The sequence below is a fragment of the Globicephala melas genome, chromosome 1 (assembly GCF_963455315.2).
Source record: "Globicephala melas chromosome 1, mGloMel1.2, whole genome shotgun sequence".
NCBI classification, from domain to species: domain Eukaryota; kingdom Metazoa; phylum Chordata; class Mammalia; order Artiodactyla; family Delphinidae; genus Globicephala; species Globicephala melas.
This window is the reverse complement of record NC_083314.1, coordinates 129,292,860-129,306,280: the sequence shown is the minus strand read 5'-3', so window position 1 is coordinate 129,306,280 and position 13,421 is coordinate 129,292,860. Positions and strand designations below refer to the sequence as shown.

The 13,421-nt window shown below is 42.5% G+C and overlaps 1 protein-coding gene across 4 annotated transcripts in view; it reads right to left on the bottom strand.

The window, feature by feature from the left end:
- The window catches only part of WLS (Wnt ligand secretion mediator), a 106,535-nt gene extending 93,341 nt beyond the window's left edge, over positions 1-13,194 (bottom strand). For 3 of the 4 annotated variants that reach the window (XM_030865907.2, XM_030865909.2, XM_030865906.2), the window contains exon 1: positions 12,857-13,194. In XM_030865907.2, coding sequence (XP_030721767.1) covers positions 12,857-12,962 — 106 coding nt within the window. In that variant the 5' untranslated portion in view covers positions 12,963-13,194. Of the gene's footprint in view, positions 1-12,217; positions 12,410-12,856 lie in introns of those variants that run through there. The other variant, XM_060304398.2, reaches the window with a different exon arrangement.
- Positions 13,195-13,421: the final 227 nt, after the last annotated feature.

Here is a 13,421-nt window from a genome sequence, read left to right as displayed (position 1 = left end):
AAATTATGTGAGCTTCTTAAAGAAGCCCCTAAAAAAACAGCTCTCAGGGAGCAGAAGAAACACACTTACTTCTTAAAGATAATAAATCACAAAATTCCATTATGGTTCCACATTCCCATTGGAATATTCAAGATTCATGTACTAGGGTGTGTTCCTTTTTCCCAGCAGACTTTATCAGCTAGTATGGATAACCACAGTCAATTTGCTGCCTTTATGGCCAAATAAAGACCGAATACATAAATCAGACCTAGTAGTAATCACTGCAACACTAGGCATAGGTAATGAAACACTCCCCTAGCAGTCAGGAAACTTGGTTCAAATCTTCTTTCATTGCAATTTCTCTGAGCTTTAGTTTCTATTATACAACATAACAAGAAAAGGTCCCTTCCCAAAACTCCTCAAACTTACAATTTTATAAATCTAATCATATAAACCATGAAGGTGACATAATCTTTTAAGTTCAAGTAAGTAATAAGAAACCTGTCCTCATTTAAATTATAAAAGAATAGCCCAGAATAGAGTGTTAGAAATTTTAGGGCTGACCTTAAAGTTGAAGCATTTTAGCTACCCCTGCAACAGGTCCAAAATGCAAGGCATTTATCTATTTCTTCAAAAAGTATTACTGAACACCTACACTGCACTACCCTGTGGTAACCACTGGAGATAAAGATGAGCACATTAGACCATTCTTGCTCTCATGTAGCTTATAGTCTTACAGGGATTATATTTTAACTTTATTTTTCTTTATAATTCCTTATAATACAGTGTGATAACTCTAGCTAAGGTTTCAGAAGTAGTTAATATTTTATAAAAGATCATTTCTTTCCTTGAAGCTTGACTTTCAAAGGTCTTTGTCATTTATATTATATCTAGAAGCAAAAACATTTCCCAGTGGATGATGACTTCAATTTTATAATGTAAAACAGAACAACTGGGATTTGCTATGCAGCAAGCATGGATGGAATCTCTCTTCCACATATAGAGTGGTATTCATTTAAACGCCAAGCTACCTGGGCTATATATGCTATAAAGAGCGGTGAATACTGGCAAGCATTTTAAAAGGCAAAATTTAAGATTCAAGTTAAACCCTGGTGAAAACTATCACTAACTGGATCAAAAAGTAAGTTAACTGCTCTAATTCACCAAATGTGTGGATGACATGCTTCTTGAACTGCTGGCTTGCATGGATTACGCTTAATGGGAAGGCTATGAAGCAGGGTTGCTGGGTTTCTAATTTTATGTAATTCACTAAGAGGCAGAAATAAGCTGCCATGAGCCTAACTAGACATGGGATGACTCAAAAAAATCCTTAAAAAGTTAATTAGTGATGACTCCTAATTCAGGGAAATGTCTCACATACATTGATGGATCTAGCACATACGCACAGGTAACTTATGTTCAGACGAGGAAACTGAGGCTGGCTCATAGAATGTAAATGGTTTGTCCAAGTCTGATAACAAACCGGATCACACCCATCGATCAACCCAAAACCCGCATACCAGCAGTTAGAAATCTGATCACTTTAAATCAGTAAGTCTATCATTTGAACAGAAACATCATATGGAAAACCCTGAGCCAACACCATGTTGTTTTGCAGTGTGACAATTTCCTAGGAATCTTATAAGAAGCGCAAGTCATTAAAGGCAACTTCCAAATTCCTGTAACGTCACTGCTTAGCTGGGAGAGTTACTCTAACGTGAGATGCACAGAGTTGTCGGCTTCCCTAGACAGAGCTGGTATCAGTACCTAACCACATCCTGACCTGGAAATGTTGTCTTCTCAAATATATACTAGTGCTGATTTTGTTCAAATCCCAAGCCTACTGCTCATCCCTCCCCCAAACTATATTTTCTCTCTTTTTTTTTTTTTTTTTTTTTTTTTTTTTTTTGCGGTACGCGGGCCTCTCACTGCTGTGGCCTCTCCCGTTGCGGAGCACAGGCTCCGGACGCGCAGGCCCAACGGCCACGGCTCACGGGCCCAGCCGCTCCGCGGCATGTGGGATCTTCCCGGACCGGGGCACGAACCCATTTCCCCTGCATCGGCAGGCGGACTCTCAACCACTGCGCCACCAGGGAAGCCCTCTTTGTCTTTTTTAACAGGTAGGTGGGGTAGAGAAGCGACATGAGAGAATTCTCCCAATCTCTAGAAAAAACTAAGATGCTAACTGAAAGGGGACCTTAGCATACTTTAAGTTTAAAAATCTTAGGCATCTACAAATTATTCTGTTTCTTTCTCTTTCATCAACTATTATCCAGAAACACCACATTCTCATAGAGCATAACTCTGTTCCATTTGGGCATGTTCAAAGAACGATGCCGGCCGAGGATTTAACACAGGCTGGCTCGTGAACATGCAAACACTGTACAGTTAGGAGACTGGGTGACTGAACGTATGTCCAAGGCCCTGGAGTTGCCTGTCACAAGCCCCTCCCCACCTCACCCACTGCCACCTCACAATTCAGAAGAAGCTGATCCCTTCTAAGTACAGATGTGTTCTTTAAGTGACAGCAAGGCCCCTGGTGCAGTCTCTTTCCAAAGCCTCAGTAAAAATCTTATCTACAACTTCCTTTTGCCCAGGCACGCAGGGGCTGAACTCAGAGCCCATTTCACACAAGCCAGAACTAGCTCAACAGAGCAGAGCAAAGAAAGGAATGTGGGGATGTGTCTTTTCTACATTTGAGGCATTTCGTTCTCAGGTGAGTTCTAACCTAAATGACAGCAGATAAAATATATAAGAACCCGGAGTAAAGGGAACAGAAAAAAGGCTTGATCTGCCTTGAGAGAGGGCTGGGTTTCACAAATATGGATGCCAACTTTTTGGTTGGGATCACCTGAAGGCAAGCATGTTAAAGAGAGAATTAAAAGAAAAAAAAATTCATCAGAGGACGCAGAAAAACAGTGCTTTGTGACTCTGCTTAGTTTCAGTAAAAATAAAAGAAGTAGAAGAATCTACCCTGTAATATTGGCAGCTCTGAAATCACAAAAATATGCTTGTCAGACACAACTGCATAAGGCCTTCAACATTCTAAGCCCTGTTTCGGCAATTTGAATTTTCTACTTGCCATTACCTTCAGAGTGAAGAAATGGCAGACACAAAGGATGAGCAACTTTGTTGTTTCTTCTGTATGTAAAACAGACCCAGAAAATACAGGGCATGTCACTTCCCCTAAACTCACTACAACTTCAGAATTATGCCTGCCACAAACATCTCCTGAAAGCACAAAAGTTAGTCACAGACGTTTAGACAAGGAAGCTTTAGACTGACGAAGTCTTTAAACATGTGGATGTATGTCACTTTTGGTTGGATTGGTAAGGACCATAGTGCACAGTTTTAAGTTTTAAATTTACATTTTCTCAAGCAGGAGAAAGGGGATGTACCGCCCGCTCAGCAAACAAGGAAGAAATTTAGCTTTATTTTTGTTTTTTATTATTATGTGGTATTCTTTAGAATCCACATAGAACAGTTTAACACTCCATATAATCCCATTGCTTCATCAGAAATTAGCTAAGAACATTAAGTACACAAAGGCAAGCAGAAGACAGTAAAGTTTATTGCTACTTTGTTTTCAAGTAACAGGAAAGTCAATAGAGCTTTAAGAACCACAAGTTGGGAATTTTCTGCACATTAACTATACGACAGAAATCAGATGATCTTCACGCTGAAACGCAGAAAGAGATATATGCTTGGAGGGCTGACTGGCATTAGAACCTGAGTCTAAACCAAGGCTCTGCCTCTAATTGTGTAAACTGAGCCCCTTCCCTTTCTTGGGACTCGGAGGTAGGACAAGACGGTCTCCAAGGCCCTTTTATCTTTACAATTTAATAGCAACAAGCTTCACAGCTTCCATTCAGGCCAGATACCACCAAAGGGGACAGACACAGTGGATCCAAAAAGCTGCACTCATGGCAAGTGATAAGATCACAAAGCTTTAGAGTGGAATCAATTAACATACCCCAGCCTATAATGTAATGATGCCACTGGAGGGGGAAGGGGTGCTACTGCTAGGTGTGAAATGACTTGCCTATATCCAGAGACCCCAGAACCCGGGGCATGCTCCCTTTCTCTTCCTGTGTCTTCATGGTACCTACCGCACATCTACATCTCTCTGCTGCCAGTGAGTTTCTGTGGCAAATTGTCCCAACTGCTGTAGACTTAGAAAATGGCATAACCAAGCTCTATTAAAATTGCCTATAAAGCAAAAGTAGTTAACCTGGAACAAAATGTGCATGCTTTAGGACAATGATTTAGACTCACGTTCTTTTTAGCTAGTTATCTGCAACAATATTAATATCTACCATTTGGGGAAGGCTCATTCTGAGACATACAGTTATAATGGGAATTCATGTTAGAAAGCAGGATGACCTCTCTGGGCACCTTCAAACCCAAAATGAGTAATGCTTTGGGTCAATCCACTTCCCTCTGCCTAAACAGATCCATGAATCTGGAGGTGTTTGACAAAGTGGTGGTGACTCAAGAAAGAAAAAGAATAGAAAATAAATGACATCAAGGCTAAATTCTTCCAGATCTAAGAGCAGAGAGGTACAGAGAAAGAAAAGTAGGAGAAACAGATACAAGTTAAGCAGATGGTTTCAGCAAAATGTCCTCTGGGAATCAGATCTCTGGTGGGCCTGGCTCAATGAGAAACCCAAAGGGTGCCTTATCCTCATGATAGCGGATTCCTCACTACAGTCATCCATGAAATAGGAGGCCTCTGCCCCACAGCACAGTTGAGGGGGAGAACCAAGGAGCTTTTGTGACTTATTTGCGATCACGGAGACCACAGATCATCTGCAGAGTTACAGCCAAGTTCCTCTCCACTACATGATGCTGCCCTGAGACCAGGCACTCTCTCCCTGGGAGGGGCTCAGTCCAAAACTGAAAGCAGCAGATAACTGGCCCCCAACCAGCTCCCATGAGCTTAACCTCCTTAATCTGGGGCTTGAAAAAAAAAAAACTGAACCAATCCTTTACAGACCAGTTACCTTCTACATGAAGAAAAATCATCATGCCTTGCCGAAACAAATGTAATAACTTGGCATCTTCTTTCAGTTTCTTCTGCTTTCTTAGAAATGTGTGTTTATGGATAAAGCCTCTTAGTTAACCCAGGGAATTAACTAGAAGATTAAGAAGGCCTTATAATTCCTGTGGGCCAGTGAAGAAAGAACACCCTTTACCAGGGAATATTAAAAGAATAGAGTAGAAAAGAAAAAGAGGGAGCAGAAATTGCACTTGAAGGCCCAGGATTTAAACAGGCAAGTAGAGAGAAACACTAGCTCAGCTTGGGAGGAGTGGGTGACATAGGAAGTAGATTTTGGAAATCCAGGCATAAGTTATGTCCCAAAGAGACGTTCTCATATGTTTATAGGGGCCTTAATTTTCCTTTCCTGAATCCACATTCTACTCCTATCTCCCTTCTCCCCACCCACATTCCCCTCTCTTGTATTTAACAGCTATATTCAGGACCTATTGTGTATACTAAGTCTAGCTGGCATTCAGGTCGAAGCAACTCTTTGACAAGTTTTCAATTACAACTCTCAGTTACTCTTTGGTGTGTGTAATAATTTCTTTTGGTGGTGGGGGGGAGCTGGGGTGTAATTTCCTCAGGTTTAGCCCTCTTCAGCATGGCCTGCAAGCACTGGCCAACACTTACAATAGCTGGTGAAGGAGGTTAATATATTTTAGGAATTGGGATCATTTGTATAGGAAGTAACTAGGTCAGTGAAGAGTACCCAGGCAGTGATGGGAGTATGTGGTCTGGGAAAGGAGTAGAAGCAGAAAAAGCTAGTCTGAGCTTTCATCTTCTATTGAATCTGTGTAGAATGTTTCATCACACTTGACTCTTTGTTTCCCATAGAAATTGAAGGAACAATAGGAGGAGAGTGGCATTAGACTTGAGAGCATGGCTTGATTCAGTTCAGGATCATGGGCTTGAATGCCAGCCCTCTTATTTACCATCTCTGTTAACTCTGAAAAGTTCCTTAAGTGAGCCTCACGTTCATCTGAAAACTGGAGAAAGTACCTGCTCCTCTAAGTTGTTATGTTCATTAAGTGAATCAATACATGTAAAATGTTTTCCATAGTCACCCAATAAATCTTCAAAACAGCAACAAATCATAATTAGCCAAATCCCTCACTACTGGTCAGATGACACTCTGATTATTGCTTTCACTCCTCAACAAAATTTAATTATGGGTGGAACATGGTAGGGTGGGAGGGATGGAGGGGAGGGAGAGGTAGTGCTAAAGGGCTAAAGAACATTAGGATTTCTGTATTCTAAAACATATGAGTTGCTCTTTTCTGTTATTTATCAATTCTTTTTGATTAGCCCTATTATGAAAAGGGAAAAACGCAAAACATTTCATCATCAAGTTTGAGAACTTCAGTGCCTCAAGCTCCTCCTCTCCACTCCCATCCCCATCCAGGCACTTTTTCTGGGAACCATACACATCTGGCACACTTGTCTATTCTATTGTGCCACCGCTACAACACCTCAGAGAAAACAGAAGACAAATGAAATAGACATGATCTTTTCACGTCTTGATGCTCTCTGTCTCCCTTCATCTCTTAGAGTCTCTATCAAAACTGAGGGTAGTAAATCTCTCAATAGAGAAAATCCATCAACATTTTTTCCAATGGGACATGTACCTATTCACAGCGTCAGCATGGAAGCCTCCGGTGTGAAATGCCCTCATTATTATGCATGGTGTCTATATAAACAAAAATTATCCTTTGGGGAAACTGAATTTTCAACTTTCAGTAAGAGGCTCTTCTTTCAGCTGCTCTCACTGCCAATCCACACTCTCTAAAAAACCTCTCCAACCTCAGTTGATTTCTTCTCTCCTCTTCCTTTGAAAAAGTCCAGACTTATATAACTGTATAAATATGTTAAAACCACTAACTAGAGAAAATAAAATTGAGTAATCTTCCTTAAGGTAGCAGAACTCAAACACTTTGTGGCTAATGAACTTGGCTGCTCAGCCAGTTGGATTATTCATAGAATTATGGGTACTGGTTAGAACCTGTAAGAAATTGGTTGGACTGGCATATATAGACTTCTCAGAAGTTGTCCTCCCTTAGCTGGGTCAAGGCTCTGCTTTATTAAGTACAGCTGGACTCCATTTCACTTATCATCAGATTTGATACTTTTTCTTTTAACATGTTACCTGTTGGTTAGAAATGAGAAATTAGTTGCATTTACAGTGTTACTTATCATGTCTGTCTACATTCAAACCATTTCTATTCAGCCCTAGAAGGCAAGGCTTTGGGAAGTGGGGTCAGGAGCACCTAATGGTTGATCATTCTGGATTGACTGGAATCCAATCCGAGTTTTGACCCTAACTAGCTAGGTAATCTTGAGCAATTTTTCTAGAACTTTCTGTACCTCAGTTTACTTATACGTAAAATGGGTACAACAGTACCAATGTGGCAAGGCTTTGCATGAATCAAATTAAACAAAGTCTGGCACACAGTACATATTTAACACGTTTAGTATTATTTATATTGTTATATTAATATGTTAAGATGAAATACTAATATAACTATTTGATGACATAATTAACAGGGCTTCTCATTTCACATGTTCTCAAATTCCCAGTAAATGAGTGAGAATTATCATGATCTTTTTTTTTTTTTTTTTTTTTATTTTTTTTTTTTTATCTTTTTTTTTTATCATGATCTTGAAAACCTCATCATAAGAAATCTTTAGCTAGTGAACTTGGATTAAGAGGGACTCTTTTCTACCTCTGGCTCCCCGAGGTTACTCAGGCTTCAAGTCCCCTCTTTCCTAAGCCCTAGTCAGCATTGTAGCACTATGCTGGGTACACATTAGGCTCTAATCAATATTTTGCACAGTAGGTAGGTAACATACATGAGCTCTAAGCTAAGGACTTTCACACAATTCCAAATTCTAAATCTCCATAGAAACACCTTTATGGGGAAGATAAGGTAAGAATCTTTCCTCAGTCTACATGGATTAAAAAAAAAAATTTTTTTTAAGGCTGCATTATTGCAAAATGTCAACTAGCTAGGAAAGGCTTTGAGTCTAGATCTGGGTTCCAGGCAGGGGACTTGAAAACCTTACAAAGCCACACTATTATCTCAAGGAAATATTTCTCACTTTGAACAGGGAAAAGGGAAAGTTCCAACAGAAGCCTAGACAGGCTGTACTGAATGATTAGATGAAAGCATGATTAGAGACTGTTAGCACTAGCATGACTTTGTTGCAATAACCAACATGATGGCTTAGATAGTTTTTTAGAAGTCAAATAATGCAATTTCAATTACAAAAAATTTCTCACTCTTTACAAAAGAAATTTTGAGGTTGCACAGTACTTCTACGAACCGTATTAGATACTGATAGTTAACAAAGAAAAAAATGACATGGTTTAGTCAGATATGAAATTTTACAAAATAAGAATCAAATACAGAAATCTGTGGAGTAACATCAACCAAAAGCAAGTTCATTAGTTCTTTTCTCAACAGATACCCAAACACTGCAGGACTGCCAAGTACTGCATTATTAATATATGTTAAAATGTAATAAATACCACAACAAGTTTAAAACCTAATATATTGAGAAGCAAACACTTATATACTCTGCATAACTGTAATTTTATTAAATTTCTTAAAATCCTGCCCCTTTCAAATAAGTGATAGTAGCAGAAACAAAAACTCTTCATATGAATGGACCACAATCAAAACCACCCATAGTTTCCATTCAAACAATAATAGCCCAATAATACGGCTATATCATTGAAAAGCAGTAGATAAGTCCATGCTAAAATTGAGAAAACTGATTATACGTGTGTATATGTATGTGTATTATACATGTATACACACATATAATACTCTCAGCAATAAAAAACAAGAAAAGGCTGCTAACATACTAAGCCTTTGAAAGAAAGCAATCCTTCCTAAAATAATAATAATGGGCAATTTGTTGATACTTATTTGGGTTTAAGTTTGGAATATTCTAATTTACGGGTATGCTTAAAACAATGCAATAATTTTCTATTCATCCAACCCTGATCTTTATACTCTTACCAGTTTTAGAACAGGTGGGAACGGTGACCTGCTTTTCCAACCATTATATCTCCCAGACATGACTAATTTGAAGCTGAGCAAATTGCACATAATAGGCCAGGGAATCAAGTTCATGATTTTTAGTCGGCTGCACTGTTGTTTCAGCACACATGGTCTCCTTCCCCTCCCCCCTTCCACCACCCCTGCAGCTGCTTCTCCATGAACTAAACTCACCAAACGTGAAATCAAAGGAAAATTATTTTTTTAATTTTCTGCAGGCTTATTTTTAAGGAGGCTAAAGATTAAGCTATATCTCTAAAAATATTTTCTTTTCCTTCAGGGGTTCTTAAATTTTTAAATGAATTCTAAATACAAAATAAGTTAGCCACTTAAGAAACCTTCTCAATACATAAGAAAACAATCAGATGCATGATTTTATAATGACTCAAAGTTTTTACAAAAGCATGGCATAATTCATTGAATTCTTAAGTACCCCAAATTCTAGCACATAAGATATTGCTTTCCAGAGACTTCTTGAAAAATCCCATTAAAGGCTTAGCAGTATACAGACCCTGGCACAAAACAAACAAACAAAACAAGCACAAAAACAAACAAAAAAAACCTTGGTTCTAAGAAGGCTGTTGGAGCAGGGGAGGATTTAAGCTGACTAAACCAAAACCCAATCCCTCTTATTTCCTTTTTACCTAGTGTTTAAATTTTTCCCCATCAATTCTAGAAGGCTACAACCAAACACCAGCCTGAATGCCACATAAAACTTAAGCACTGAAAAATTCATACAATTTCACAACTGAAAGGAATCTCAAACTCATCAACCTACCAATGAGGAGACTGAAGCCTGTTGGTTAACTGAAAAGCTGCCTGTCACCTTGGGTGCGGGGGTTTGTCATTATTGTTCGGGGGTGGTGGTTGATTGTTTTTGTTTTGCCTCTGCGTGTGTGGAGTACTTACACCCTTACCATCAGGAGTTTTGCCATTCGGATCCTCCCCTTTCTAGGCTGTCATGTTTCCTTTCATCTAGGACAACAGTGATCAAAAAGGAACATTATATACCGAGGCCAATTCAAAGTGAAGATTTCACTTTCTCACTTGGCCTCTGCTGATGAATTAGAAAGACACTGCACACCCAAGACACCGGACTTCCTACGCATCAATAGGGTTGAGCAGTGAAGAAGTTCTCTTCTCACTGCGGAGCATGGAAGAGGAGGTTTCTGGACTTAGACTTTCCAGCCTACACACTTCTTCTTCAGCTACTGATTCCACTCACTCACTTTCTTGAAGTTCCATCCTTTGCTTAGTTTCACCTGCTTTCCAGTTTAGGGAAGTTTGGAGGGAAAACATATCACTTACCTTTTGTTGATATTTATTTCCCATGTTTGGGTCTTACAGCATACCTAAGTTCTTAGATTTGTTTAACAGAAAAAAAAAATTACTCTATAACTGGTTGAGGTAAAGGCTAAGCCACTATTCAAGTGTTGCGGTGAAACGGATCTGGTCTTTTCAGCCTTCAGGCCAGAACTAGGGACACAGCCTTGGCAACTGAGGAAGGAGGAGAGGTAAGAGGTCAACGTACACAACAATTTCCCCCAAGAAGTGTTATACAGAGGTAGTTTTCTTTTTCAAGTAAAGATGGAATTAAATCAGTTGATTTACTGAGGGGAATCGAGACCTATCACTAACTTTTTGAGATTGTTATCAGATACGGTCACTAATCAAGTTCTCAGGGAAAAACAACCCTTGGCACCACTTACTCCAAACAAACCCCTCTTTGAACATACAACTGTTCTGATCCTATGGAAACTCCAATGTCCAGCAGCCATTCACCAGTGCCCTTGGACCTTCTCCACAGTACTAAGATTCCAGAAATTATGCTAGTTCCAGAAGTGCCCTAAGAAACCCACAACAGCGGATAACGGGCTAGATCAACTTTAGAAAAAGAAACACACACCAACAAATACCAGGGAACTAAGTGTAATGGTTCACTGCTTGTGCAAAAACCTCAAAGAGGATGAAGGTCAGACAGGGATAATAGGCCAATTTAATTCTGAAAGCACAAGGTGCAAGAAATTTTAATTATGGTCTGCCACTGAAATCACACAAGATCCAATGGCATCTAACTGCAACTGCTCATCAAGGGAGACAAGAGGTGTAATTGTAACCGCTGCATAATCACCGTGAGGGCACAGAGAAGGCTGCCTTCAGCTCCCAGTAGAGAATGTATTAAGAGCCTCGAAAAATCCAATACAGGGAAACATGGAGATTGCACGTAGCTAAACAGGAGCTCCTAACGGGAGGGGTGGGAGGGAGGGTTCCAGGAATAAAAAGATTAAGCTGTTTGACCCAAATTGAGGATATGAGCTTGGAAAACTCCGAACCTCCTTCTGCTTTGTGGATACACACACAGCGAAAGGCACGATCTCCTCCAGAAATTTCTCTCCTTGGTGAAGGTTCACCCACTCTCCTTTGTTTAAACAATTAGCTTGGATGTTACGGTGATTTACAAAACCAGACTCCCTTTCATTTGTTCCCATCAAACCCAAGTCTGGAGACAAAACGCCAGGCACAGGACTTGAGGTGCCCAAGCCTGTGCAGCTCTCACGACCACGACGACACCCGCGCCGCGCGGGCTCCGGAAGAGGGACGCGCGCAGAAAGCCCCTCCGTAGACTCTCCACTCCGCAAAGTTTTACAGATCTGCGAAATACGGAAGCCAAGCCTCCCATCCGCACCCGTGGCGAAGTTGGCGCTGAAGTTTGCGCCGGGACGTCCTAAATCTCGAGGGTAAGGGGAAAGCGAGTGTGCGGAGAGGCGGGAGGATGGATGGAGATGGAGACACGGCGAGAAGAAGGGAGTATTTTTGAGTGGAAGATCCGTGAAACCATCTTCTTCACCCGGAAGCGTGTTTGGCTCGAGAGGTCCGGGCGATGCACGCCAGGGGAGGTCTCCCGGGGGGGGAGCTGTCACCTGCGGGGGGCTGCGGCGGGGGCGCAGGCCGCCCTCCTAGGCGCCAAGGCAGGACCCGGGGCTCCCGACTCACCGGCTCTCGGAGCTCTAAGAAGTGGGGGAGGGGAGATTCGCGAGAGGGCGGGAGGCCAAAAGCAACACCTTTCCGATACGCCTTTCCCCTCCGACCTCTCCAACTTCCCGCAGCGCCATCCAAGGACTCTCTCCCACCGTACCTCACCCCATCCAGGCTCTGGGCCAAGGCTCGGACCTTGCGGACGGCCACGGCGGGGCGTGGGATGGGAGTGCGACGAGGAAGCTGAGGGCACGAAGGTCAGGACCCGAAATGCAAACTCTCAGCCCCCAGCTGAGACAACCCAAAGCGTTTACACATGCAGAGATCACAGCCCTGTAACAGGGCTCTCTGGGTTTGCGCCGGGCGCAGTTCTCTGACTCTTCAGTTGTTCCTAATAAAGTCGATTACGTTGCCCTCCGGGAGCTGATTGGGAGGGAAGCGAGAGGAAAAGGGGGGGAACGCGGGAAAAAGCGGGGGGAGCGGCAATCAACTTTGTAACCCAGCGCTTCCTCGCGCGATCCGTCGCCATGCTTAAGATTCCCACCCCCGCTACCCCCCTCCTTCCTTTCAAGTGGATACTGAAACTAGGCCAAAACTTTTCCCCCTCCTTTTCTCTTAGCCACTAGACTGGATTGTGCCCCACGGAGCCCCATGGAGCTCTGCTTTCTTAAGCACAATAGCCGGACTAATTAGATCATAGAAGCAAGGCAGTGATACTGTAACAAGTAGCCGAAGAGGCAAAGAGGGAAGGGGCCCGAAAAGAGAGAAAGGGGGAAAAGTTTGCAGCTCTCGCACTTACCAATCAAGCCTCCCACCAGAAAGGCGATGATTTGGAACAGGAGCAGAATCCCACCAACAATGCACAGCTTCTTGGTGCTCATGTTTTCTATAATTGCCCCAGCCATTTTTGCGCCCCCCTTTTTCTTTTCTCCTTGAAATAAATGTTTTAGGGTGTGCTTTTTGCTCCCTTTCCTCTCACGCTCCCTTCTCCCTCGCCTCCTTTCTGGGCGCTGCAAAACTTCAGGGGTGCGGGAGCGCGGCGAGGATGGGACCGGGACGGAAGACGCCCGCACGGATTCCCCCGGCACAGCCGGCTCGGGCTCCCCCAATGCCAGGAGCTGTGATTGTGGCCGCTCCGCCGCCTGTGGACGCTTAAAGGAGCAGGGAAGCGGATCACATGACGCCGCCTCCCTCCCTTTCTTCCTCCCTCCCTCTCGCGCTTCCTCCCTCCCTCCCTACCTCCCGCTCTTCCACTCCCTCTTGCCCGCCAGTGCGGGGCTCCGAGCTCTGGCGGGTGCTGGTGTCCCGCTCCCGGGTCTGGAAGGCAACCTGTCCCGCCCGGGGCTCGTGTCGTTTGGGGGTTG